Genomic DNA, 27,509 nt, shown 5'->3' on the forward strand with positions numbered 1-27,509 from the left:
TCCATCTGTTCAGCCCACTCAGCCAGTCTACATTTACTGAATACCTGCTATGCCATTGCCATTGGGAACACAGAGTAACACAAGATCTCAATTAGCCCAAGGAGTTCCCAGTTTGACTCTGGAGATGAGGTAATATCCTAAAACTATAAAACAAGACAGGGTGTGCTAAGCACCATGTGTGGGCACAAATAAATGGAATTTGGAAGTGACTCCCTGGGCCCCCATTTCTAGAGGTCCTGAGAATTCTTATCATCTCTGCCAACTAAGCCTGGGCCTCTGTCTTCAGAAACTCCTGTGAGAAGGCTCATGCATGACCCACTAGGGCAGGAAAGAGGCAAAGTCTATTGAATTTAGAGTTGGAAGGCCTGAATTCTACCTACCACCGCAGGTGACCTTGGGCTAGTAATTGCTGCCTTAAGCATTTCAGAATAGACTATATCTGAAAAATGGACACAGAGATCCTTGTTGTATGGACTTTTCCAGTGGTGAGGGGCCAATGGGAGGATGAGTAAGAAGAGCCTTTGAAAGGGCAGGGCACATGGGGAGACTGATAATGACCTTCTCTCCTGATACAGTTTTACTTAGGATTGGACCCTACCTTTGTTCTAGCCTGTCCCTTTTGCCTCTGAAGGCCTCTTTGCCTCCTTCCATTGCTGTTTCTTCCTCATGTCTTTGCAGGGTGATGTCCAGGAGCTTGTCATTGTCCCGGGGGTGCAAGCTGCCTATGACTCCTGTGACCAGAAGGATCTGGAGTGTGAGGGGAGTTGGACGGAGAAACCTCAGAACCAACAATCTCGCAGAGCCCAGAGGTCTCCAAAGCAGCAACCATCCAGACTTCACAGGCCACAGAACCAGGAACCCCAGCGACAGGTGAGGGAGCCAGGAGAACCCTCAACTGCAGCACACCCCAGGGAGGGAGGACACCCAGACATCTCCCTAGGAGAATTCCTCCAATATTCCAGAGCTCCCCATCCTATTTTAGACTCCTGTTCTCCCTTCCCTGTCTCCCCTCCCCAAACATGCCTCCCAGCTCCCAGCTCTCTCCTCGCCCTCATTCATCAGCCTTTTTATTTTCATTTAAAAATAAAAAGAGTCATTATGAAGAATTCCTGGCTGGGGGCTGTGTCCCCTGCTTGTGTCTCCTCCTCTTCCAGTCTTCCTGGAATTGGGTTTCCCATCCCTTCCTTGAATTAAGAGATTGGTGGAGAGTGGGGATACAGACTTGGAGGCTGGGAGAGCAGAGTAGGGAGAGAGAGACAGGGAGAAAGCAGTTCAAATGGTAAGGCCTGGGGGAGAAATGGGGAAGAAGTGACAGAGGGAATCCCAAAGGAGCAGTGGGCTGAGGGGACTTGGGGGCTGGACTGTCTCTGGGCCCCTGCACTTGGAGGTGCAGGATAAGGTGGGAGGGAAGGAAAGGAGACTCTGAATAGGGTGAGGTCCAGATTTTTAGGTTGACAGATATGATCTGGGGTAAATGGTATGAAGGGGGGGGGCCAATCTCTTAATTGTGTCTGCTTTTGTCCCACATGCGGGGCCCACCCCTCCCCATCTCCCTCCTGACCCCCAACCTCTCCTTTGGTCCCCACCTCAACTCCCACCCTACCTCCTCATTTCCCTTTCCTCCCCTGCCCCCCCAATTCCCTTCCTACCTATCCCCACTGACCCCAGCCCACTGAGTCGGTCTACTATGACTACGAACCCCCCTATTATGATGAGATGACTGCGGGAACGACCCCTGATTATCAGGTAAACTTGAGGGACCCCTTCATTCCTCCCATTCCTCCCACCACACCTTGCAGACATCTGTGCCACCTTCCTCCCCTGGCATCAGCTGGGAGAGACGCTGTGCATTTAGGTTATGGGAGTTTCCTCACTGTCCCTTCTCATGTCTCTCTGCTGCAGCGCCCTCTAAGCCCCAAACACAGGGCTCCCCCTTCCCCCAGGGGGCGTCGGACCCCTCCCCGAAAGCCTACCCCACCTGCCAAGAGGTCAGCGGCCAGGCAGGCGTCCCCCTCATCAGGCCGGAGGCCCTCTCGAATTGGAGGTTCCCGCCCAGCACGGGGCCAGCCTCCCCCCTCCCGAAGCCCAGCTCGGAGGGCAGCTCCCTCCACTGCCCGGGCCCCCCCCAGGACCAGAGGCAGCGGTTACCGGCAGGTAGAGCCGGGGTATCCAGATCTCTGCCCCTAAATCTCTATCACCTTGGAGATTCACTGTCCCCCCTCCAAGGGACTGCAAGATCTGAGATTTCCCCCACCCCCCAGCACACACACTGTTCTCAGGGGATAACGAGGTGCTGCTTTGCCTCCCTTCCCGCTAACCTTTCTCCTTCCTCCCTGCCCCTTGCTATTCTTCTCCCCCTTCCACTTGGGGCTAGGACCCCATCCCAGGAGAAGAGGAAGGAATCCTGGAGTCAAGTCCTTTGCCACCCCCTGAGGAGGTAACTCCAACCCCACCCTCACCTCACTGGGAGCCGTGGGCATCTGTCACCCACTCCCCTGGCCCCTTGTCGTCTTGATGAGTCAGCCCCTCCTCTGGCCGGAGGGCTCTTCGTCATCCCCATCTGTGGCCTCCTGTCTTCTGGTCACTACAGGCCCCCTGGTCTGCTTGTTTCTCGGTACAGCCATTTTCTGTCAGTGTCTGTGTCTGCTTCCCTTGTCCTCTGATTCTGGAGTACCCTCCTCTCCATGTACTGGTGCCAAATGATTTTACTGTTCTATTTCTGTTCCCAGGAGTCATCTTTCTATCCAATGCTCACTTTTTTCTCCTCTCCCCATCTTCCCTTCCATTTCTTTGGTCATTCCCGGACCCCTTTGTCTCGCATGAGAGAGAAAGGGGTCCAGGACCATCTGGACCCCTTGGACTATATGCTCCATGTCCAGCCCTCCGGCCGCCCTTCTGTTCTTCATTTCTTTCTACTGAGCCCGTTTTCTGGACATCCCTCCTCATTTGAAGCCTTCCATGGTCATCCCCTTTCTAGGCAACCACTCCTTGCTCTTCTTGGGAGAAAATCTCCAGACCCAATTACCCTCAGAATCCTTTGGGCTAGAAATTGGCACACCCCGGGTCTCAGGGGAAACCTCCTCTCAGCCCTAATGCCCCTGTCTACCCCTCTCCCTACCCGTCCTCGGGAAGGAGCAGACAGATCTCCAGGTCCCCTCCACAGCCGACAGGTTCCTGACAGAGGAATATGGGGAGGGTGGCACAGACCCCCCAGCAGGGCCCTACGATTACGCCTATGGCTATGGGGACGATTATCGCGAGGAGACGGAGCTTGGCCCTGCCCTCTCTGCGGAGACAGCTCACTCAGGAGCCGTAAGTGAAAGAAGCTCCTCTGCCATCCTTGACCTGCAGAGAGAGCTAGAAGGGTCGCTTCCTGTTGTTTTCAAGTATTGTCTGTTGGCTGTGAGCTACTTCCCATTGGTGGTTTGTTATTTCTGTTCACGTGAAGTGTATGTGCTTGAAAAGATTACTTCCTGCCTTCCCTTGCCAAATGTCTTATGCTCTGACTCTTTCTGGGTCTTTCTGCCCAGGGCAATTTTTCTTTTTTAAAACTACGGTCACTTCCTGTCTTCTCGGCCACTTCCTGTCTCAATCAAGCTGATGTAATAAAGCTTTTAGTCAACAAGCCCCTCGTGTCCACTTTCAGTCTGTCACCATCATTTCTTCTTGGTCAAAACAATTTCTTATTCATGTTGCTGCTAAATGATCTGGCTTCCTATGTCACATTTTCTGACTTAGGTCTCTTTCTGTCTGTCCCTCTTGTCTTGTCTGTGCCAGCCGTGGTAGTCCATCTCGGTGACTGTGTCAGATTGGACTGAAAGAGACTTGTTATTTGTATCTTGGCTCTAGTTTATCATGCTGTCTGTGGCAGTTTCCTTTGATCTCACCCTCCTACCTCCTCCAATATTGGACAATTTCCTTTGATAATAAGCCATTTCCTGTGTGTCTCAGGTCATTCAAATCATAAAACTTCCATTGTGGACCTAGATATTATCATGGCCATTTCCTGTGTGCACTAGCCTTGATGTTTGTGTTTTCTGGAAGACTTGCATTTCATTGTCATAGTGCCTTTCCCCTTTCTGTCTGTTTTGTGAATTCCTTTTCTCTCTCGGTCCTGGTAGCCATGTTGCTGTTGAAAGTCCACTTCCCGGATCCTCTTTTCTTGGCTGCTTTCCTTCTGTCCCGCCACTTCCTGTTTGTCCAGTTCAATTTCTACCCATCTTGTTTAATTTTCCTTGGCCTTGGCATCATTCTTGCTTCTAAGTATTTGTCCCTTTGTTCTGTCTCTTTCGTGTGCCATGTCGTCAATCTCTTTCCTCGTCAGTTGAGATATTTCCTATCTACTCTATTTCATCTTTTGCCTGCCTTGCAGTTAGAGCTGCCTCCTTACCCTGCTGCTCCTCCTACATCTCCCTTCTCGCATCTCGCCACCCTTGACACTCTGCTGCCTTTCCTTTGTGCTGCTTTTTAGAAATTTGGAGCTGATCTGGGGCATGGGGGTGTTTGGGAATTGATCATTACTGTTTGATCAGGATGGCAGTGGAGGGGGGGGTTCTAAAGATCTTTGTTGGGAGAGTAGGGGTGGTCCTGAATGTCCTCCGTTCTCCTCGCCCTTACCTTGATTCTGGCCTTAGAGCTGGGGGTGGGCATCTGAGTGGAAGAGAGGGAGCTGGTGGGCTTGGAGGTGCCAAAGCAAGAATGGAGCAGCTTTGCTGGCAGAGAAACTGAGGGGACTTTAGGGAGGGTCTGCTCCAGGGTTTGAACAATAGCCCAAGAGCTGTATTTTTCCAAAAACTTGTTACAAAGTCTAAGTTTGGAAAATCAGTAGGGATTAACCTCCAAATCTACTTAGGGTATGGATGTTTAACCTCTGGAGAGGTTTTAACTTGTAAAACTCTTGAAAGTCTAAGCAAAATCCTATGTAGAAGGCATACAGTTTTTCTTTTCTGGAGAAAGTTTCCATAGATTGCATCAGATTCTCATATGGATCTATGCCTTCCCTCCAAGCCCAAATAAGAATCTACCCACTATCTTGGAAGAGATTCTTATTTGGTGAGTTGGGGTAAGGGTGAGGAAGTTAATGACTCCTTAAAGTTCTAAGGATTCCTGGGCTCAGAGGGAGTTTGGGGCCTAGGTGGGGTTCTTTAGAAGAGGATTTGGGAAGTTTGGGGTGTGGGTTGGAATCCCAGGGAGGATATGGAAAACTTTCTAAAAGAGGTTCTTGTGTAGATGAGATTTTGTTTGCTGAGATAGGCCGGGGAGGGGGGCCCTGAGGTTTCTTGTCTGACTGAGATCTGTTTTGGGAAGGAGCTGTTGGGGAGGGTGCCTTGGGGGTGGGCTGGGGATTTGGAAGTAGGGTCTGGGACATCTCCAGGGGACTTGGGAATGAAGGTGGGGGTTGTGGGGGTTGGGATGGGGCAGTCCTGGTGTCCTGGCTGCTCACTGGTCCCACTGGGGGTTACATGTGTGTCTCCCTCAGGCTGCCCATGGATCCCGGGGGCTGAAGGGAGAGAAGGGGGAGCCTGCAGTGCTGGAACCTGTAAGTCACACTGGTCAATGAGCTGAGAATGGTGGAAGGGAAGGAAGAAGTGTGTATGTGTGTGTGTGTGTGTGCGCGCACACGTGCGCACACTGCTCCTGTAGCCTCTGACTTTAAACCTTTGACTCCCCAGGGTATGCTAGTGGAGGGGCCCCCTGGCCCAGAAGGCCCTGCGGTGAGTCTAATGTGATATGTTAACCTCCATTCTTTTCTCCAGAGGCCTCTCCTACACACTCCCCTGTATCTTTCCCACATTCCCAGAACTTCTCAGAGCTCCTGAGCTCCTTCCAGACAAACTTTCCCAAATCCCTTATGTAGGCACCACCCCTCAGCCACATACCCTTTTCTGTCTGAACGCCTGCACCTGACTCCCACCTCTTTTGTCCCTCAGGGATTGACTGGTCCTCCTGGCATCCAGGGCAACCCAGGTCCAGTTGGGGACCCTGGAGAGAGGGTAAGGGATTATCCATGCATTTGGGGGAGGCCTACAGAAAAGCCACTAGTACCCAACACGGGTACCAAGTCAGTGATTCCTCATTAGCTAGCGATTAATGAATGAGGGGCTGGTGTGCTCCCTGGCAATCAGAATGAAGGGCAGAGGGGCTGGTTGGGGAGGGGAATAGTCTGGTGTCTTACCCTTATTTTTCTCCATGGAGGGGAGGGGGCTCCAGAAAGATCTAGGGAAATCTATATCTGTCCATTTGAGGAGACTTGCAAAACGATGCCAGGATTCCTATATCCCCCCATCTATCACCTCTCCTCCTTCTCTCCTTACTTCAGGGCCCCCCTGGCCGAGCAGGGCTCCCTGGATCTGATGGGGCCCCTGGCCCTCCCGGCACATCCCTCATGCTCCCAGTAAGTTGTCTTCCAGGCTTTGGAATGAACTGATGGGGAGGGCAGGGGGATGGTGCTGTGTCACCAAGAACTGGAAGGCCAGGATGCTAAGGCGTTGTCTCAAAGAGACTGATCTCTTTAGATTGGAGAGACTGGGCCTTTTGAAGTGACCTAGACCCAAACTTGGATCATTTAGAACCAAACTTGGATCATCAAAAACCAGATGGAAAATCTTTTATTTCAGGAGCTCAAGAACCAAGGGAGAGGCTTTTAGGAGAAGGAGGCTAGAAAGTAGGGGAAGAGGACAGGATTTGAACTTCTGAAAACCTCTGGGAAGGGCCCTGGAAGAGGGCATGGGTGTGACCTAGAACCTGGGGGATGGGGCAGAAATCTTGGATGACCCCTCTGGCCACAAGGGCCACTTGGATTTCCTGGAAGAGAATCTGAACCTTCTCTCCTTGCCCCTCAGTTCCGGTTTGGTAGTAGTGGGGGTGAGAAGGGCCCTGTTGTGGCAGCCCAGGAGGCCCAGGCCCAGGCAATTCTGCAGCAGGCACGGGTGAGTAGGGCTGGGGGCATCTTCGTGGAGAGGGGTGTGGCGGGGAAGGGTGGACTCTAGGAGGGGTTGGAAGGGCTGTTTGGAGTGAATATAGGGTAAGGGAAGGCCTGGGTTGGTTTGGGACTGAGAGGAAACGTGGAGAGAATATAGGGCAGTGGAACCAGGATTGAGTGCAGAGGTGAATTTGGAGTGTGTGTGTGTGTGTGTGTGTGTGTGTGTGTGTGTGTGTGGTGGGGAGTTCTCCAGCTGCCTTTTCCTCAGCTCTTTGTCTCCCCTGATTCCTAGCTGGCACTCCGTGGCCCCCCTGGTCCGATGGGATACACAGGCCGCCCTGGCCCCTTGGTGAGTGAGTGGGGTATTGGTTAGAGAATCCTGTGTTTATATGTGGGGGGGCATGGATAGTTCTGGAAAGAGATCAAATTGAAAATTATTTTGCTTCTTTGGGGAGGGATTTGAGGTTACTATCCGGTGCATGCTTCAACATCACTATCCTCTCTCTCACAGGGACAACCTGGGAGCCCTGGCCTGAAAGGAGAATCTGGAGACCTAGGACCTCAGGTGACACCCCTTTCCAGCTGATTCACAGATCAGTGGCTCCCCCTGAATCTCCATTAACGCACCCTTGACTCTCCCTCACAGGGCCCCAGAGGACCTCAGGGACTCACAGGCCCCCCTGGCAAGGCTGGGCGAAGGGTGAGTGAGCTGGGGGCGGGATGGGAGTGGGTAGGAGGCGGGTGTGGAGCTGGAAGGTGCTTCCGGTGCTTCCACTTGTGCTGACATTCCCTTGTCCCTGCAGGGCCGAGCAGGCGCTGACGGAGCCCGAGGAATGCCTGGGGAACCTGGAGTGAAGGTAACAGACGTGGCTTCCTCTCTGCTTCCCTGGTCCCACCTGAGCTCATTTGATTTATGGGGATGACCAGCTCCCCAGGTTCCCCCACGTAGCATTTCCTCCCCGTTCAGAATGCAGTGCAGAGGGGTGTGGTGGGAAGGGGCTGGGACCTCACTTGGGCTTCCCCCCTTCCCCTTAGGGTGACCGAGGTTTTGATGGACTCCCAGGTCTACCGGGGGAGAAGGGACACAGGGTGAGTATTGGAGGGTAGGGTATTGTGATGAGGGTGAGTACAGTGAAGGGGGGAGGGAAGGATGTCAAGGCAAGGGAGGGAGGCTGAGGGTCTCAGCAAGAGCCCATTAAATGAGGCTGGTTGGTTAATGGAAAGGGTCAGGCTGTGTCTGCCTGTGTTGGGGACTGAGTCCCATCTTTCCTGTTTGCCCATTTTCCAGGGTGATACTGGTGCGCAGGGCCTGTCTGGCCCCCCTGGTGAGGATGGAGAGCGGGTGAGTGTGGTCAGGGCAGAGGCTGGGGGTGGGAGGGGTCTGGAAGATGGCTTCTTTACCATGTCCTCCTCCTTTAGGGAGACGATGGGGAGATTGGGCCTCGGGGACTGCCTGGAGAATCGGTGAGTTTTCAGGGCTTCAGACTGGGAGCGGGGACTCTGAGGATGCCAGAGGAAGGATATGGGCATGAAAGGGACACATAGTTCTCTTACCCACGCATGCCATTCTCCCCCCACCCCACCTGAATGCAGGGACCACGAGGTCTCCTTGGCCCCAAAGGCCCACCTGGTATTCCTGGACCTCCGGTATGTGACTGCCTCTGACTTTTGACCTGACCTCTCTAATGCTCCACCCTTCCTCCTTCCCCATCCCCTCCCTTCCAGCTCCTCCTCCCTGGCTGCCCCCCACCCCCACACCCCCAGCCCTGCTTCAGTCTTCACCCCCTGGTGCCCTCTCAGGGCCTGGTGGTGCAGGGCACCAAAGGCTCTGGCCAGAGCCACAAAGAAGAAAGGAAAAATCCTCAAGGAAAATAAAACAAAACCCACAAACCCTCAGACCTACGCCCTGTGGATCTGGGACTGCTATGTTTGGTTACGTTAGGGATGAATTAGAGGTCTGACCCCTGCTCACCCTCTGGAATGGCTGGGCCTCCCAGAAACCACAGATCTCCCAGGGCCAGCCCTGCCCTGCTCACGCCCCGCTCATGTTTCAGGGAGTTCGAGGCATGGATGGTCCCAATGGTCCCAAAGGGAGCCTGGTGAGTGGGGGACAGGAGGGATGGTAGGGGAGTGACTCTCTGCCTCTTCTGGGTCCTGTCCTCTTGGTCCCTGCCAATGTGACTTGGCTCCCTGTCCTCTTTGTTCTATTACCACTTCCTTTTGACCCCTGCCTGGTGGCCTGTTTCTAGGGGCCCCAGGGAGAGCCAGGACCTCCTGGACAACAAGGTACTCCTGGCACTCAGGTGAGTGGTCCTGTCTGTCCCCTCCCCCAACCTCAGCAACTTCCCCTGGGCTTCCAAAGTCAGTCAGATCCCAGATAGAGATGGAAAATTAAGGGTCTCAAGACTTGACACATACTCTGAGTCGAGGGTGTGGGCTGGAGGAGAAACGGACTCATCCCACGAGGCCCCCGTAACTTCTCTCTCCTTGTATGTAGGGTCTTCCTGGGCCCCAGGGTGCCATTGGCCCCCATGGAGAGAAGGTAAGTGACTAGGTGATGTGGGGTCAGCGGATGTCTGAGAAGGGGTGTGGGGAGGGCCCTAAATGCCTGGTTGGGACTTTAGCCATGTTCAGAGCTGACACCTCTGTGACCCTGAGCCTCCTGTTTTCCCGTAGGGGCCTCGAGGAAAACCAGGGCTCCCTGGTATGCCTGGCTCTGATGGACCTCCGGTGAGTGGGTCCCTACTTCTTATTCCAACCCCCACCCTTGTCCCTCCGTGCTGGTGAGTGACCTTCAAGAGTCCTCACTGACTGTCCACACCGAGTCCCTTGCCCTGGGAGGTCACTGGTGGGGCCTGCCCACGGTCAGTCGGCTTGGTTATGTCACAGGGGGATTTGGGTTGAAGTTTGGGTGCAAAAAAGGCGATGGGGGCCTGTGGTCACATTCTCTTTCATCTGTCCCAAGGGTCACCCTGGGAAGGAAGGTCCCCCTGGAACCAAAGGAAACCAAGTAAGATCGCCATGCCTGCTCTCATCCCCTAATGGAAGCTCTGCCACCCTGGGCCCCACTCCCCTTGGGATTTTTGTCTCCTCATTCATGCGGCTCTGACATCTTAGCCCCAGGCCCTGTGGTCCTTGCCATTTCTCCCACCTCCTGCGGCCCCCGCAGTGACACCCTGAGACTCCTTCATGGATGCCTCTCTTTCTCCTTCCAGGGTCCATCTGGACCACAGGGTCCTCTGGGATACCCGGGACCTCGAGGTGTCAAGGTAAAGAAGGGCTGCGGTCAGGGGAGCTCAGCCCTTCCAACCCAAACGCCATTCCCTGATCTCTGTCTCTACACCCCCCCCCCAACTGTAGGGTGTGGATGGAATTCGGGGTCTGAAAGGTCATAAGGGTGAAAAGGTGAGTGGTGTGCTTTGACTCCCCAGCTGTCCAGCCCACGCCAGCCCTTCCGCCTTCCCTTTTCCTCACCGCCACCCTGTCCCGCCTCCCAACATCCACCCCTTCTACCCACCTTCTCTCAACTCCTCTGCTTTACCCTCCCTGGAGCTCTGTCATCTGTGGTGTCTTCTCGCCCCCATCTTTCTCAGGGCGAGGATGGCTTTCCTGGGTTCAAAGGTGACATGGGTGTGAAAGGTGACAGGGTGAGTAGAAACCCCCACACTGGCCTCCAACTCTGTGTCCCAGTGATCCTCCACGCTGGAGCCCCAATTGCCAGCCTACTTCCTTGACACCCCATCTCCCCATCTCCAGTGTGCTGCTCTCTGTAGAGACTGACCCCTGCAGCATGACGACCCCAGGGCCTGTGCCCTAACGGTCCTCCTGTCACAGCTCTCCCTGCAATAGCTCTAGCCCCCCCACCACTCCATGGGGATTCACTGGGGCCCACCTCTCCTCTTGGGGTCCAACCCCATGCCACATCCCCGACACTGACTTCTCCAATCCTCTCACCCAGGGCGAGGTCGGCGTCCCTGGGTCCAGGGGAGAGGATGGTCCTGAGGGGCCGAAAGGACGCACTGGACCCACTGGAGACCCTGGGCCCACTGGGCTCATGGGAGAGAAGGTGATGGGTGCTAAGGGGTCTGTGCCTGTGTGGAGGGCAAGAGGACCTGGGCACTGGGGCCAGGGTGGGCCTGGGGGCACCCACACCTGATGTCTGTAAGTCAAAGGTGACCATGCATTAATTATGCTCCTCTCTGTAGCTGGCACCTATGGACACTGGAGGGGTTGAGGGGGATATGTATACAGAAAATCCCTGTCATGAGTGTTTACTAGATGGATGGGGACAAGGCATGGAGGTCTCGGAGGGAAACTGTAGGTGCAGGGCAGAGTGAAATGTGCCCAGACTCAGAGCAGGAGGAGTAAGGAGGGTCCAAGAAGAGGTGAGGCTGAGACCCTCTGCGCTCTCACTGCACAAGCTCTGTGGGCTGCTGGCGACCTGGTCAGGGGAATGCTGTGGGGCAGGTCCTGTTACAGTCCCCCAGGTTAGGATGCTTGTTGCTGCACAGCCAATGAGGGACCCAGCCGAGGCTTGGGCCCAACTAGTCAGGCTGCAGAGTTCCTGCTCTCAACATCTGTTCCACATCTGTCTTGGAAAGACAGCCCCGAAGCACCTGGGGATAGGGGTGTAGGGGGTGCGTGCTGGGGAATTGGGTCTGTGTGGAGCATGAGCCAAGGGGCAGAGGTGGGCCTTGTGGTATGGAGGTCTATGAGGAACTGGCTGGTCTTGGGGAGCAGCAATGTGTGCTGGCGAAGAGGGGGCTGAGGTTGACACTTGGGGGCTGGGTGGAACTGCAAGACTTTAGTCTCCACACTCAGTGCTGGAGTCAGGAGAATTCCCTCAGGAAGGAGAGGTTACAAAAGTCAGGCAGCCCTGGGGCGGGAAATGAGGGCCAGGGCTGGGGGTTTGGTGGAAAGTAGAGCTGGGTGGGGACTGGCCCCAGTGCTGAGGGCTGAGGCCCCTGGGGAATCTGCCTCCTAATCATTCCCTCTTCTTCCACAGGGCAAGCTGGGTGTTCCTGGTCTGCCTGGCTACCCTGGACGCCAGGGTCCCAAGGTGATGTGAGGCCTCACTTGTGACCCCTCTTTTCCTTTCCCAGACCACTGGTTTCAGAAAGCACTGGACAGAGCAGTGGGGGACCTTGTGGGAGTTTAGCCTGCCCCCATTCCGCAGATGAGGGAACAGAGGTTCAGATGGCAGCAGGGGTTGGCCCAAGGCCAGAGCCCAGGTCTCCCACACCGCCTTCCTGCCCCTCCCCTGACCCCCCTGGCCCTTCCAGGCCTTTCCCATCCCTGACTTCTCAATGTTTCCCCTTCTCCATCCTCACCAGGGATCCCTGGGATTTCCTGGTTTTCCTGGAGCCGGTGGAGAGAAGGGAGCGCGGGTAAGCTGGGCAGGGAGAGGCTGTGAGGACAGGACGCCTCTGTGGGGGTCGCAGCCTGGGTGATGTGTGTTGTCTCTGCTTTGTCCCCACCAGGGCCTGTCGGGGAAATCCGGGCCTCGGGGAGAGAGGGGCCCCACGGTGAGTGCAGCAGGGAGGCATGTGTCTCAGGATCCAGAGTAGCATTGGGGTCTTTCTGACAATTCCCCACTTTCTCTCTAGGGTCCGCGGGGTCAGCGGGGACCTCGAGGTGCCACTGGGAAGTCTGGAGCTAAGGTTAGTGATCTTGGCAGCATTTCTGCCATATCTGCCCCTAAACCCAGGCCCCCCTCAACTCCTCCGACCTCCAGATACCAAGAAAATAACTCCTCTCACTCTGTTTCCCTCCACAGGGAACATCAGGTGGTGATGGCCCCCACGGCCCCCCCGGAGAGAGGGTGAGTGTGACTTCAGCCTCTTGTCCAAAGCACCCAAGGAGAAGAGCTGTGTCCCCTGCCTAGTGCCCCTCCCTATTCTCCTGACTCTCCCGTTTCTGTTTCTAGGGTCTCCCCGGACCTCAGGGCCCCAGCGGATTTCCTGGCCCCAAAGGACCGCCCGTAAGCTGACCTCTGACCTCTGACCCACCTTGGTTCTGTGAGTCCTTCTTTTCCATCCCCTTCTAGCCTAGAGTCCCCCTGACATCTGAACCTCTCCTAGGGACCCCCTGGGAAAGATGGGCTGCCGGGACACCCTGGCCAGAGAGGAGAAGTGGTAAGCGATGCCCTCACCCCTTCAGACCCTCAAACTCTAGAGCTGTCTGGAAGGTCCACCAGGGAGGTTGTCCTGGCAGGGTGGAGAGGATCCTGGCACTGTTCAGACCTGGGTCAGGGACATGGTGGTGACCCTGCCCTGCCTCTAGGAACCCTGGGACAATCTCACAAAGGCTGTGCCTGACTGTGTGTTGTGACTGCTCTGTCTTCTCTTGTCAGGGTTTCCAAGGGAAGACCGGCCCTCCTGGTCCTCCAGGGGTGGTGGGGCCTCAGGTACGCCTGCCCTCTGGAAAGAAAGGACCCCAGACCCTGGAGTCGTCCTACCGCCTTGTCCCTCTTCCCAGTGAAATGCCCTGCCTCTGCTTTGCCTCCCCTGTACCCCTGGGGTGGGGTAGGTGGTGGGGGTTGGGATTTAGAGAAGGGACTCCGAACTTAAGCCTGTTTCTTAGGCCAATTTCAATTTTCTCATGTCTCAAAGAAGAGGCAGTTCTTCAACAGGGACACAAGGTGGTGTAGTTCCTCCACATGGGCCTAAAATCGGCGTAGCTGCCTAGGAGAACCCCAGGATTTCCTAATAACTTTGGGACAGGGATAAAGGGGCTCTTGAGGGGTATTTTAGGATGGCCATGGTAGCATCTTGGGACAAACAGTAGCATGAGGCATCTGAAATTGGAGTCTCTCTGCTCTTTCCCAGGGAGCAGCAGGAGAATCTGGGCCCATGGGGGAGAGAGGTCACCCTGGCCCCCCAGGTCCCCCTGGAGAGCAGGGACTGACTGGAACAGCTGGCAAAGAAGGAACAAAGGTCAGTAAAGGGCTGGTCAGAGGAGACATGGGGGACCAGAGTTGGGGTATTGAAGGGAACAGATAATTAGGGACTTGGGGGGGGGGGTGGTCAGAGATGACTGCCCAATTTGGGAGCATGACTGTGCTTCATCACCTTTCATTTTCTTTTAGGGTGACCCTGGACCCCCAGGGGCACCGGGGAAGGATGGACCTGCTGGTCTGAGGGGCTTCCCAGGAGAGAGAGGCCTTCCAGGCACAGCTGTGAGTGTGACCCCAGCCCTCTGGTTATAAGAAGTCACTGCATTCTGGCACCCCTCAGAGACCCCACCCCCAACCCATCTCAGCCTGTCTCCTCTCAGTCTCCTCTGCACAGCCCTCTACTCCTGTCCTGTGGAGTCCCACCCTCCCATCTCACATCTGTTGCCCCACATCTCTGGTTCCTAGGGTGGATCCGGTTTGAAGGGAAATGAAGGTCCAGCTGGTCCTCCTGGCCCTGCAGTGAGTCTGGGGTCTCTTGAGGGAAGAGGGGAGGAACCAGGAAAGGGGTGAGAGAGGAAGGATGCAGAGTGGCATCTGGATGTAGGTGGGGCTGTGGGGCCAGCAGAGGGGGATAGGGCCAACTACAACCAACTCCCTTTGTGCTGTTCCCCTGGGAACTGCAGTTGGGGGGTCCTCTTGTGTGGGTGGGATGTTGTCGCCTCTTTGGGGTCTGACTCCATCTCCTGTCTCAGGGCTCCCCTGGGGAGCGAGGTGCAGCAGGATCAGGTGGACCCATTGGCCCCCCAGGGCGCCCAGGACCTCAGGGGCCCCCTGGAGCAGCTGGAGAAAAGGGTGTCCCGGTGAGTGCAGGGCCCTTGGGGAGATACTGGGGAGGGGCCTGCTGGGTCACAGAGGGTTTCCTGTGGGGGTTTTTGAGGGTCAGGGTTATCTCCAGGCCATCACTCTTTCTTTCACTTCCCACAGGGTGAGAAGGGTCCTATTGGTCCAACTGGCCGTGATGGGGTGCAGGGTCCTGTGGGGCTTCCTGGTCCCGCTGGGCCCCCAGGTGTGGCAGGAGAGGATGGAGACAAGGTGAGGGGTCCAACTACCCGGGACTGTCTTCTTTCCTGATGAGGCCACTGGGCTGGCATGGCGCCCCGCCTGTCCCATTACTCGCCCCGCTCTGCCCAGCTCCTGTCTCTAATAGCTCATCTGGCTTCTCCCCCAGGGTGAGGTGGGAGATCCCGGACAGAAGGGCACCAAAGGGAACAAGGGTGAACACGTAAGTGTCCATGACTGATTTCTGACCTCTGACCTTAACTTCGCTCCCACCACGCTTCTCTCTCCATCCTGACGTCCTGACATCTCTGACTCTCCTCTCTCTCCCCAGGGCCCTCCTGGACCCCCTGGACCCATTGGTCCTGTGGGGCAGCCTGGAGCAGCGGTGAGTGACGTGCTATTCCCCTCTGCCTTGAGGGGAATAGGGTGGGAGTTAGGGGTTCTGGGCCTGCTGCCGGCTCTGTGGGGGGTTTGTGGACAGAGAACACCTGACCTGGGGCCATCTCTGTGTCCCATCCCTGCCCTCCCTCCACCTCAGGGAGCTGATGGGGAGCCCGGAGCTCGGGGACCCCAGGGACACTTTGGAGCCAAAGGTGATGAAGGAACAAGAGGATTCAATGGGCCCCCAGGACCCATTGGCCTACAGGTAAGGCGGGGTGGAGGGTCTTGTGAGTTGAGGTGGAGCCAGGGGCTGAGGAGGTGGGGTTAGGCCAGGGCTGATGTCTGCCCCAGACCCCGACCTCTGGTGATGAAGACTGGGGAGCTGGGAGGAATAGGAGTGCATGTGCCATTTGAGGGGAAGGGAATTGGGGGGCTTGGGGCTGGGCTTTGGGTAGGTGGGTCACCTGGGTCTGTGCTGTGTGTGCTACACAGGGTTTGCCAGGCCCCTCGGGGGAGAAGGGAGAAACAGGCGATGTGGGCCCTATGGTGAGTGTGACCCCAGTGATGGTGTGTGACCTCTCCTGACCCCAGCCCTACCTACTGTCATCCCTCCCCATCCAGCCCCACCCCAACACCCCACCACCATTGACAGAGGGTGAGGTGAGGTCCCCCACCACTCCTCTACCCTGGCTGCCCCTCTTCCTTCATGCCTGACCCAACCCCTGCCATTTGCCATTCACACGTGGCCATCATGCTTTCTCTCCTCCCCTTCCGCATCACGGCTGTATCTACTTCTCCCCAGGGACCACCTGGCCCCCCAGGACCTCGAGGCCCAGCTGGACCCAATGGAGCTGACGTGAGTCCTCTTGGCCCCTGTCCCTTCAGATCGGCGTGGCCAGTCCTCTGCCTCCTTTTCCCCAGACTATCAGCTCTAGTCCTTTCTCAGATGAAGGGCAAGCCCTGGCCTGGGGCGATTCCCTGGGCCCTCAGGCAGGCTCCACCTATGTCCAGGCACCTCCTAAGCTGTGATCCCTATGTCTGTTCCTCTTCCAGGGTCCACAAGGTCCCCCAGGAGGTGTTGGGAACCTGGGCCCCCCAGGAGAGAAGGTAACTGTGACTGGGAAGGGGGTGAATGGTCTTGTGGGGATAAGGGTTGAACTTATACCAATTTTGGTTGGGGCAGGGAGAAAAGAGTATGAGATTTGGGGAATATCAGGATTTGGGGGCAGAGGAGGTTTTTGACCCCAATCTCCTTGCAGGGGGAGCCGGGAGAGTCAGGATCTCCAGGGGTCCAGGGCGAGCCAGGTGTCAAGGTGAGTGGTAACTGTGAGGCCCCATTCTGAAGTCCCCTTTGTCCCCCTCAACTCCACTCCACTTTTCCCGTGCCCTCCTTGAGCTGGTGCTCCTCCGCAGCCCAGGAGTCTGTGCCCCCAGCCGTGCTCTGAGGCCTGGTCTCCCTCTGGGAGCCCTGCCCGCCTTGCCTGAAGGGAAGAGGGCCCTGCACTCCCCTGTGGGCTGGACTCTGTGTGCCTCCCGCTGTCTCTGAGGGGATGAGGAGGAGGCCGAAGCTGCATCCTTGATCTTCAAGACCCCTTTGGGGCCGTCTGTACCCTCTGCACACCCTCCAGGGTCCACGCGGGGAGCGCGGGGAGAAAGGAGAGTCTGGGCAGCCGGGAGAGGCAGGACCACCAGGGCCTAAAGGTCCCACTGGAGATGACGGCCCCAAAGGGAACCCTGTAAGTTTGGGGGACCGACCTGAGAGAAGGGCCCTGTGAACAGGAGACCTGGGAATATGGGTGTGTGTGAGTGAGGACTTTGGAGTGAGGGGAGCCCAAAGCAGGGGGATACGTGGGAGGAAGTCTCTGGGGATGGGGTCTTCTGGTAGGGAGGTATAGGGCCCAGGATCCAGAGAATGATAAAGTAGAGGTGCCCTCTGGTAAATACCCTAAAAGATAAGAAGGCATGAGGTGGGGGAAAACGGGTTCAAGAAACCCTCTTGCCAGGGTGATATAGGTGGGTTCTGCCTATAGAATGGCATGTGCCCTTGGGGGTCTGTGTTGGCCCTGGATGGGCTTAGGGAGCTGTGACCCTGAATTTTGATCTCCCCTGGATTAGGGTCCTGTTGGTTTTCCTGGTGACCCTGGCCCTCCTGGAGAAGGTGGCCCTCGGGTGAGTCTGATCCAGAGGGGGACAGGGCAAGGAGGGGCCCTCTACGGAGGCCTCCGTGGGGCTGACAGGCTTGGGGGAGGGGAGGCAGGGGAGGCAGAGGGGAGGAGGGTTGGCAGTTTTGGGGTGATGCCAGTCAAGTGGGGCCTCACCTGACCTTGCATCATCCTTGCAGGGCCAGGATGGTGCTAAAGGCGATCGTGGAGAGGATGGCGAGCCAGGACAGCCTGTGAGTGACCTGTATCCCCTCCCCCACCACTGAGCCCCAGCCTTCAGACCTCTCACCCTACTTCTGTCTCCAATCCTGGGGGGTCCTTTGGCTTCTGACTAAACAGCCACTCCTGTTCTTCCCTCTCTAGGGATCCCCTGGTCCCACTGGGGAGAATGGGCCCCCTGGACCACTTGGAAAGCGGGTAAGCAGGCTGGACACCTGGGATCTTGAGGGGCAGTCCCTGGGCAGGGTACATGGAGGATGGGGCAGTGGCAGATGCCTGGTATTGGGCTGTCCCCGTATACATGTGTGGGCAGGTGTGTTTATAAGTATGCTGCACAGATGTGAGTGTTTGTTCCTGGGCTTTGGCATGTATTTCGAGCCAGGGGTGGTGGTGTGTGCTGACCAATCAGAATGGACACTGGAGGAAAGAGCTGGCTTTCCTGGAGGCTCTGGCAGGGCCAGGCTTTAACGCTTTAGTTGCTGGTGTTCACACAAGTGGCTGTTCTCCAAATGCACAGAGCTACTCCATGTCTCAGCTGCTGGTGCAGCTACACCGGCTCTCACCATCACCACTCGGCCTCCACTACTGGGCCTGGGCCTGGGCCGGTGTGTGTGTCTGCATGTACTGAGCCTGGCCACCTCCTGCCTCATCTACTCTTCTTTCTGCCTCCACCTGCAGGGGCCTGCTGGCACGCCTGGTCCTGAGGGGCGACAAGGAGAGAAGGGAGCCAAGGTGAGGGAAAGGCTGCTCTGGATGCTGGAACATTCCTCTGTCTTCCCACCCCTCTTGTTCCTGAGATGCCTTTCCCCATGTCCACCCCCACCCATTGTGTACCCCTTTTGGGGATGGGGTCTCCTACCTTTGTTCCTGCTCTGGGGCTGTTGAGGTTTGGCCCCACCCCCCGCCGCACCCTTTTTGTCTTGGACTCTCTATGTCCACCCACCTGCCCCCCCTCTTCCCTTTAGGACATTCTCCTTGTGTGTGTTTCAGGGGGATCCTGGTGCTGTGGGTGCCCCAGGGAAGACAGGTGCCGTGGGTCCTGCAGGCCCAGCAGGAAAGCCTGGCCCTGATGGTCTGAGGGGGCTTCCAGGCTCAGTGGTGAGTCATGGAACTTGGCTGGGGTGGGAGGGGTATGGTCTGGGAACACCCCTGATCTCTGTGGTCCCCTCAAATTTTCAGGGTCAACAAGGCCGTCCTGGGGCTACAGGCCAGGCTGGGCCTCCAGGTCCTGTGGTGAGTGACTGGAATGGGTGGGCCCTCTGGGATAGTAGCCTATGAATTGAAGCCCTGGAGGAAGTTGGGGAGAGCTTGATCCCATCTCTTCCTGTCTCCTAACAGGGACCCCCAGGGCTTCCTGGCCTCAGAGGAGATGCTGGAGCCAAGGGAGAGAAGGTGAGTGACACCAGATATGTCTCCAGCTGTCTTCCCTCATCTTTACCCCTGAAACCTATGGGGGCCTCGAGTGCCCACTGCTGTGCCCCAGGCCTCCAGCACCCCAGTTTTGGGGTGAGATCTTGTTCGGTGATAGCTGTTCACAGTCCTGCTCTGGCCTGAGGCCCTCTCTGGGCTCCTTCTGCATCCACATGTCATCTCTCTGCATCTGCTGACCACTGTGCCTTCTCTAGGGTCACCCAGGTCTCATTGGACTGATCGGCCCTCCTGGGGAACAGGGAGAGAAGGGTGATCGGGGACTTCCTGGCCCTCAGGGCTCCGCTGGACAGAAGGGAGAGACAGTGAGTAGAGGAGGGTGCTGGGAGGTCTGCGGGGATGGGGGTAGGGATTCAGATTGGGTGGAGAGTCGGCTGTGGGTTGAGGTGGGAGTGAGGAGGAGGACCCCACTGAAGCAGGCCCCTCTCCTTCCTAGGGTATTCCAGGAGCATCTGGCCCCATTGGTCCTGGAGGTCCCCCTGGCCTCCCTGTGAGTACCCCATCTGTTCCCTGGTTAAATCTCCTAAGCCCTACAGCTCTCCCCTCCATAATCCCCTAATGGTTTCCATGGCAACCTTGATCTGAAGGAGCTCAGGCCCTGGAAACCCCTTGAGTCCTTAGACCTGCAGCATTTCCTGTTCCTCCTTCCAGGGCCTTCCCATCACCCCCATGTCCCCTCTGGCCTGTCCCTCCTGTAGTAGCTCCTGTTACTTGTGTGGACTCAGCATCTTGCCTCTCATTCCTCCATGTCCTGACCTCCCCCTGTGGTGACCACCTTATCTCTTCCTTGTTCCTCATTTCACAGGGACCTGCTGGCCCCAAAGGAGCCAAAGGAGCCACAGTAAGTGACGCGGCCATCTCTGAGCTCTGCCCCTCTCCCCGGCTGGACTTGACACTGTCTCTCCAGAACAAACATTCTCTCCCAGGGAGCCCCTCAGCTTATCCTAGAGGCTGACTTGACCCCGATATGAACTTGATCACATGACTCCTTAACTCCTTCATGACCGCATTTACTCCTTTGCAGGGCCCAGCTGGACCCAAGGGAGAGAAGGGTGTCCAGGGCCCTCCAGGACACCCGGTAAGTTATGAGTCAGGGCCTGCTTTTCTGACAGCCCCCCTCTGCCCTGCTGTTTTCTGCGTCACCCTCACACTCACCTCTCTTCCTTTCTATCTGTCCCTCCTCCCAGGGCCCTCCAGGCGAGGTGATCCAGCCCCTGCCCATCCAGATGCCCAAGAAGACTCGGCGCTCAGTCGACGGTAGCCGTCTGATGCAAGAAGATGAGGCCATGCCGACTGGGGGGGCCCCGGGCAGTCCTGGGGGGCTGGAGGAAATCTTTGGCTCCCTGGACTCCCTGCGGGAAGAAATTGAGCAGATGAGACGGCCGACAGGGACACAGGACAGCCCTGCTCGCACCTGCCAGGACCTGAAACTCTGCCACCCGGAGCTGCCCGACGGTCAGTGCTGGCCGCAGGGATGGAGCAGAATGGGCAAGCAGAATGCATGTTGGTGGGGCCTTGGGGAAGGTGTTGAGATAGGGGTGAGGGTTGAGGGGCTTGGAACAGTTGTTTTTTACCAACCAGGTCAGAAGAATTTCAGTACTTTAGCTACTGTATGGTCCTACCAGCACATCTACTGGACTAGATAAACATACACATTGGAACACACGAGTGTGCATTTACACAGCTGGACACATGTGCCAACTATCTGCATGCACTGCTCCAGTATGACGTGTCAGTGTCCCTGTCTTTTCCCATGAGGAGCCTGGGGTTCCTGTTGGGACAGGGACATCAGAGATAGGGCAGGGGTGTAATGTGATGAGGGAAACTGAGGGAGGGTGGTCTGTATCATGGGGCTCAGGTGGGAGAGCGGAAAGATTGGGAGACAGCATTGTGGGGAGGGCTGGGTGGGCTTAGAGCAATGGGGGGGGGGTGTAGGAACATGGGTGCAAAGAACATCTGGGTCTGAGACCTGGGGGCCCTGATGTTCCCCTCTCTCTGGCCCAACAGGAGATTACTGGGTGGACCCCAACCAGGGCTGTGCTCGGGACGCCTTCCGGGTTTTCTGCAACTTTACAGCAGGAGGGGAAACCTGTGTGACACCCAGGGATGATGTCACGCAAGTGAGAGCTGACCCCTGACTGCCCTCTACCCTGCCCCACGCTGTACCCCATCAAGGCCTAGTGGTTTCTGGCTCCTGCAACAAGTACAGAGCCTGCTGACCTGTCTCCATTCCTTGCTCCCTTTCCTTCCCTTGACAACCCAAGATAAGTTTGCCTGTTGTTGACCCCCAGGCCCCTGGCTCCCACTCTGGCCCATCCTCCTACCCCTTCCTTGCTCGTGACCCTGGCTCAGCCGCCCCATTCTGTAGATGCTCCGGAGCTCTCTGCCCTGACACAGACTCTTTCCTGCCAGTTCTCTTATGTGGACTCAGAAGGCTCCCCCGTCGGCGTGGTCCAGCTCACCTTCCTGCGGCTGCTCAGTGTCTCAGCTCACCAGGATGTCTCCTACCCCTGCACTGGGGTGGCCCGGGATGGCCCCCTGAGGCTCCGGGGGGCCAATGAGGATGAGCTGAGCCCAGAGACTAGCCCCTATGTCAAGGAATTCAGAGATGGCTGTCAGGTGGGCACCAGGAAGAGCTGGGTAGGGGTGGGCCCCAGAATCAGGCTGAGGAAGACCCTTTGGGTATGGGCATCCAAGGGGAGCTTCCCAGTGCATGATATGCCTGTGGGAGCTAAAATGGGGGTAAAGCGGGTGGGAAGGATAGAAGCTAGTGTGCCCCTGTGCACGCAGCTATATCACCCAGTATCATATGGGCTCAGAAGAGGCATATGGGGGTACAAATATCCTCCATAAAGGCACAGGGACACACCAACACCCCCAATCTGTACATTCCTAGAGTTGCCTGGACAGAGCCACACAGGTATACACACATATGGAATCATGTCAGCTGTCATCACAGTTACACCCACAAAGGTGCACAGACTCCTACAGCTGCCACATGCAGATCATCTCAAGGACAAACCCAAAGCTACATGGACTGGCTCACAAGCACATGTGTGCATGCATATGTGCACACACACACACACACATGCACACACTCCACCTTCCCAGCTTTACCAATCCTGACTCTCTGGAAGAAGTTTTAGCAAGACTGACCATGTGAAAAATTGGGGGATTAGCATCTCGGGTGCTCAGAGGAGAGGTGAGCCTGGCCTCAGGTCAGGGGAACTGTGGGGTGTGCGCGCTTCCACCGTGCTCACTGCCTCTCCATCTCTCTCTTAAGACACAGCAGGGCCGGACGGTGCTGGAAGTGCGAACCCCTGTGCTGGAGCAGCTGCCTGTGTTGGACGCTTCCTTCTCAGATCTGGGGGCTCCCACAAGGCGGGGAGGGGTGCTGCTGGGGCCTGTTTGCTTCATGGGCTAGGACTTCTCTGAGCCTGTCCATCAAATCCAGGCCCACCTGGAATCCCACAGCATCATCTCCGTGCCACCTCCAAGAGGGCTCCTCACCATCTAGGGGGCCTTGGGCCAGGGCACTGAGAGCCCCCTGTTAGGGGCAGTCCAGGGAGGGGTGAAGTGGGTGCCAGGAAACCCCGGGGGGTGGCATCTGGGGCTCTTGGCCCTCCCCCCTGGAGCCTGTGACCTGTTAAGACAGCTGAAATCCTTATTTAAAACTCATCTCCCAGTCACCCCAAACAAGAGGAAGAGAAGAGAAAGGACACTGTGTATTTTGTATTTAAAAGTAATTATATTAATTATTTAAAGAGTGGAAAACAAAATAACAAAAAAGATAAAGAGAAATGCCAACAAAATTCTGCGAACTTTGGAGGCTGCACTCTCCAGGGGTGAGCCCCGCACCCTCATCCTGGCCTCATGGTTTTTCTCAGTGACTATGTGGGGGGTTTTCTGGCTGAACCCCAGCTCCCCCCCACCCCACCTGTACTACCCACTGTGAATGCTGGAATATAATGGTCTCCTTCGACTCAGGGCTGTGACTGCCCAGAGTGGGGCACCTTGTCCCTACCTACTGGGTGCCGACTCCCTGACCCACACACCTGCTGTCTTTCACTTGGTCTGGGGCTTGCAGGAACTGCCTGCTGTGTGGGGACCGGCCAGGTCCCCCAGGGGGGAAATGCAATAGTGAGGGATATGTGTGGGGCCTGTTTTCACAGACTGTTGAAATATTGAAAATATCATTAGCTGGGAAATCACGAGGGCCCTGAACACCCTGAGTATTCCATTGCCATCCTGGCCACCCCAGTCCCTCCCCTGGCACCCCTCATGTCCCCTGATCCTGCAGTTGAAGGGTTAATGTGTGGCATGTGGATGAAGGGACTCCCAGGACCTGTTTAGCCCTATGACCAGCGACCATTCTGACTGATGGTTAAATAATGTGATTGTCTCCTCGCGGGGTGTGTGTGTGTGGTGCTTGTGTTGTTATTTCAATCTCCACCCAGCCCCATGGTCTGTCTTGGCTGAGCTGTTGCCAGAAAGGATGGCTTATTCCCTCTTCCCTGGCGGTCCTGTCCAGTTGGGGTGTTCGGGCCCCATAACGCTGACAGGGTGTCATAACGCTGACAAGGACAGAATTACAAACAAATCCCCAGTGGCATCTGGTGGGAACGAGGCGCTGGCGCTGGACTGGCTCTGGGTGATTCCCAGATTCCTCCTTCAACACGAGCTCCAGGCTCCCCCTTCCCTGGAGGAGCCTCAGATGGGGGGGTCTAAACTGTCTGCAAGGTGCAGGTGACTGAGGTGACAAGGCTCATAGCACCTGGACCTCTGGTCACCTCATCCCTGTCAGGTTTGTGACGTCCTGTCATAAAAAGCCAGCGCTGGGGCCCTGCCCCCACTCCTGTGTACTTTGGCGTCAACACCCTTTCCAGGCTGTTTGCTGTGTCTAGACAGTCCTCGCTGTCTCCTCCACTCTGTGCGGTCCCCACTGACTCCTGCAGTGGCCCCACTCAGCCGTGCTCAGCGGGTCCTCCGGGCCAGGCGTCCGGGCCAGTCCCTGGGCCCAGGACAGGGTCTCTCGGCCGGGCTCCCTCCCGCCTCTTCTGGGACTTTCCATCCTCGCGCTGCGTTTCCAGGATCTCACCCGTTCTGGGGCGGAATTAACTGTACCCCGCGGGCCTGGAGACGCGCGGCGCACCGGCGGTGGGTGGGAGGTGGGTGGCGCCCCCTCCCCGCGGGGTGAGAGCCCCTCCTCCGCGCCGGCGCCCCGGCTGCGCCGCCCGCGCCCTCTGCTGCCCCCTGGTGCCCGCGGAGGCCGCGCCCCGCGGAGGGGCGAGCGGAGCCAGACGACGGGTCGCGCCCGCCCTCTCGCCCGCCAGACCCTCGCGGCCGCTGCGCCCAGCCCCGGAGGAGGCCAGACTGAAGGGACGCCCCTGACCTAGTGCTTTTGGGGTCAGGCAATGGATGAGGCTTCTGGGATCGCCATGCCCTCCGTCTCAGTCTCCAAGTTTCAAGGCTCCAGACCCCAGCCGGGCCTCCTTGCCGGCCCCAGCTGAAGAGCCTGGCCGGCCGGCGCGCCTCCTCCCCCACCCGCTGCCGGCCGCGCCCGCCGGCTGAGATTTCTCTGGGGCTTTCTCCGCAGTTGCAGCCGCACCCCGAGGTCGGCCGCAGAGCACAAAGAGGAGTGTCCCCAAGGTCACTTTTGGTCAGATGCTCTGAGCTCACAGGGCTTTTCTCCATGGAAACAACCCCACACTTTCATTCAGATAATATTTATACACGGCGGTTAGTTCTCAGGCCAACCCACAGAAGCCCATTCAATTACTATGCCAACCAACCCACAGAACAGTTTCACAGGCCGTCTGTGCCAAGCTGCCGCCGAGGACGCCAGCACCACAGCCCTCTCCTGAGGGAGGATCTTCTCCCTCCCTGGGGCAAGCCCGGGTCTGGCTCCAAGTTCGGGGTGGGGTGGGGCGTGGGTAGTGAACGTGCCCTGTCATATGTGTGCTGGTCCCAGTGACTTGTGGGCAGCGGGGGTGGGGAGGAAATAAAAGAGAGAGAGGCAGAGATTTGGGGAGCTACTTTGGGTTTGATTGGATCAGAACACAGACTCTTATGAGAGGGGCTGGGTTCCCACTTGTCTTTATTGCCTCTCAAAGAAGTTAAACTTGAACCCAATAATGAAGAGGAATCACTGACATGTCTGAAAGGTAAGTGATATGGTGGGGTTGTGTGCCACATATACGGAGTGATGTGATGAGGGTTTGAAGGGCCTGAACAAGACACACACTGACAGCAGGTTGGACGCTTAGGGGAGAAGACTGGGAGGGGACAGTCAGTGAGATTATAGGGCCAAGGCTGTGGGGATGGGGCCTTTAGCCTATCAGTCACATCCTTGCAGCTGCTTTTTAGCTTTGGGCTGATATTTTTGGTGCCTGTGTCTTATAGTCAAAAACCAATGTGTAACATTTGGGCCACTTAGATCACTGTCCCTGGGAGCATTGGTATCTCATAAGACAGAGGACTGCATATCCCCATAGTCACCCCTCCATTGGTTGCTTGGCATGCTGGGATTTGTAGTTTCTGAGTGGATCAGGGTGGGTGGAGACAGGTGGGGAGGGAAGTGGATCAAAGCAAGGTTCTAGATGCCTCAGAAGTAAGTTCTTGTGTGGGAGGGAATGGTGACTCCAGTCCCTATTCCTGCAAGCTTGGCATGATCAGCAGGGAGTGAGTGTCAGGACACAGCCTAGCTTCTTGACCAGCTGTACTGCTCACGGAGCATGCCCGTGCATAAGCTGCCATGATGTTTCCCAGCACAAATCTGTTGAAGTGAGTAGAAGTCACCCTTGGGTGTTGCAGTTGGCTTTCTCTTACCTTTTTGCTCATCTTCAAGGTAGTTTCGTGGGAACTGGCCCTGTCAGCAGACTGCCTTCTCAGTAGAGAAGACCTGTCCCAATAGTCCTTGAATGAAGACCAGGGACATTCTTTGGGGTACCTCCTTTAGGGTACCCCCCGCCCCCAAACAGCTCACATGATAGAATCGGCCTGAGTGAGAGCCAGCTCATCACACGGCCTTCCCTCAGGTGACTGGAGCATGGCCATCCATTTGTTTACTTTGCTCTGACCTCTCTTTCTCTTAGTAATAGCTCACTTCCAGGTGGAAGGTCTTTTGATTCCCAGGAAAGACTAATGGTTTTCGAATGTTTCACAGATAAAAGCCACATTGGACACAGTGGCTGCCGGTAGAAAGATCATGTTCCAGATCTCACCATTTCATTTACAAAGGACTTACACTCCAGGGCAACTTGGGCTGAAGTATTTGGGTCATTGTGGTATGTTTACACGTTGTGACCATGTCTCCCCGGGATCTGGGCTATTGTGCTGGGTCAGGTACTAGGTCAGTTCTTCTCACTAAATAAGATATACCTATGATTCTATCTTATGACTCTGCAACTTTCTAGCTGTATTTATTTTTATTAATGCCTCAAGATTTTCTTTATTGTTCAAAATTGAAAATCTACTGAAGCAAATAAGTAAAGACTAAGAAACATGTTTAGGAGATATTAGGTTTAGGGAGCAGATGGCAAATAATACATTTAGTTGGAGCCCTGGTGATAGAGAGCTCCTGTAGTGAAAAAGCTTATAGTGGCGACAGTCTAGGTTAGGGAGGGCTGAGCAGACTTAGGGCCAAGAGTGAGTGGTTCGGATGTTGGCTGGCGAGAGGCCTCTCCATGTTCCTAACAAGGGCTTCTTCATTTAGCTTGCCAGTGGTGCTTTGCTTATTTAATATGAGCATCAGGTTTCTCGTCCACAAAAGGGGATAGTACTTACTCTGCAAGGGAGTAATTTCCCCTTTAATGACAGTCTTTGCCTTGGAAAGAGAAGGGAGGGCATTTGCCTTGGTTCCATCTCGCCGAGTTGATCACTGTGACACACTGTCATCTGGGGCACACTGCTCCCCATTACCCTTCTGATCTTGGAACTGTCATGGCGCCATTCTTCTTAAGCTTCTTTTAGTTACAAGCAGCACAATCTGATCAATATATTTAGTCTGATGTTAAAAAGCTTTGTTTTTTCTCTTTTGCTTTATCTGGTTTATTTATGCCTACCATCTGTTTTTAGAAGTTTGTGTTATAGAAAACTTTAAACATACAAACATGCAGAGAATAATAAATGAATTTTTTGGTATCTATACATCATGAGTTGATCAACATTTTCAACTTGTTTCCATCTCATTCACTTGCTTCATTTCTACTTCACTTGCTCCTTCCTCATCATCTGGATTCTTTTGAAATAGTTTCAGATAGCATAAGATTTCATCTGCAAACGTTTTTAGTATATAATCCTAAAAGATAAGGACTCTTAAAAATACAATCACTAGGGCCTCCCCTGGGGGTGCAGGCGGTTGAGCCCCGCACAGTGAAGCTGTCCGCAGCCTCTGCAGCACCGGCCAGCTGGCGAGGGTCCCACATGGCGCGGCAGACCTCTC

General features: G+C 55.9%; 1 protein-coding gene across 1 annotated transcript in view; it reads left to right on the plus strand.

Annotated features, from left to right (window-relative positions):
• Positions 1-22,490, plus strand: part of COL11A2 (collagen type XI alpha 2 chain) — a gene marked incomplete at its 3' end in the record, with an annotated part of 28,569 nt that extends 6,079 nt beyond the window's left edge. The window contains 62 exon segments of the mRNA XM_084257626.1: positions 679-870; positions 1,669-1,746; positions 2,375-2,437; positions 3,133-3,312; positions 5,480-5,539; positions 5,673-5,714; positions 5,931-5,993; positions 6,320-6,394; positions 6,843-6,929; positions 7,215-7,271; positions 7,434-7,487; positions 7,569-7,622; positions 7,726-7,779; positions 7,958-8,011; positions 8,211-8,264; positions 8,342-8,386; positions 8,516-8,569; positions 8,977-9,021; positions 9,172-9,225; positions 9,420-9,464; positions 9,599-9,652; positions 9,888-9,932; positions 10,138-10,191; positions 10,283-10,327; positions 10,516-10,569; positions 10,881-10,988; positions 11,928-11,981; positions 12,256-12,309; positions 12,403-12,447; positions 12,529-12,582; positions 12,699-12,743; positions 12,849-12,902; positions 13,003-13,056; positions 13,275-13,328; positions 13,750-13,857; positions 14,010-14,099; positions 14,283-14,336; positions 14,570-14,677; positions 14,802-14,909; positions 15,046-15,099; positions 15,208-15,261; positions 15,415-15,522; positions 15,750-15,803; positions 16,060-16,113; positions 16,311-16,364; positions 16,517-16,570; positions 16,886-16,993; positions 17,373-17,426; positions 17,599-17,652; positions 17,783-17,836; positions 18,317-18,370; positions 18,629-18,736; positions 18,818-18,871; positions 18,977-19,030; positions 19,264-19,371; positions 19,503-19,556; positions 19,872-19,907; positions 20,091-20,144; positions 20,254-20,521; positions 21,074-21,186; positions 21,479-21,685; positions 22,350-22,490. Coding sequence (XP_084113752.1) covers positions 679-870; positions 1,669-1,746; positions 2,375-2,437; positions 3,133-3,312; positions 5,480-5,539; positions 5,673-5,714; positions 5,931-5,993; positions 6,320-6,394; positions 6,843-6,929; positions 7,215-7,271; positions 7,434-7,487; positions 7,569-7,622; positions 7,726-7,779; positions 7,958-8,011; positions 8,211-8,264; positions 8,342-8,386; positions 8,516-8,569; positions 8,977-9,021; positions 9,172-9,225; positions 9,420-9,464; positions 9,599-9,652; positions 9,888-9,932; positions 10,138-10,191; positions 10,283-10,327; positions 10,516-10,569; positions 10,881-10,988; positions 11,928-11,981; positions 12,256-12,309; positions 12,403-12,447; positions 12,529-12,582; positions 12,699-12,743; positions 12,849-12,902; positions 13,003-13,056; positions 13,275-13,328; positions 13,750-13,857; positions 14,010-14,099; positions 14,283-14,336; positions 14,570-14,677; positions 14,802-14,909; positions 15,046-15,099; positions 15,208-15,261; positions 15,415-15,522; positions 15,750-15,803; positions 16,060-16,113; positions 16,311-16,364; positions 16,517-16,570; positions 16,886-16,993; positions 17,373-17,426; positions 17,599-17,652; positions 17,783-17,836; positions 18,317-18,370; positions 18,629-18,736; positions 18,818-18,871; positions 18,977-19,030; positions 19,264-19,371; positions 19,503-19,556; positions 19,872-19,907; positions 20,091-20,144; positions 20,254-20,521; positions 21,074-21,186; positions 21,479-21,685; positions 22,350-22,490 — 4,605 coding nt within the window.
• Between the last annotated feature and the right edge of the window lie 5,019 nt (positions 22,491-27,509).

The sequence above is a fragment of the Talpa europaea genome (genome assembly GCF_964194135.1).
Source record: "Talpa europaea genome assembly, chromosome: 2".
Classification (NCBI taxonomy): Eukaryota; Metazoa; Chordata; class Mammalia; order Eulipotyphla; family Talpidae; genus Talpa; species Talpa europaea.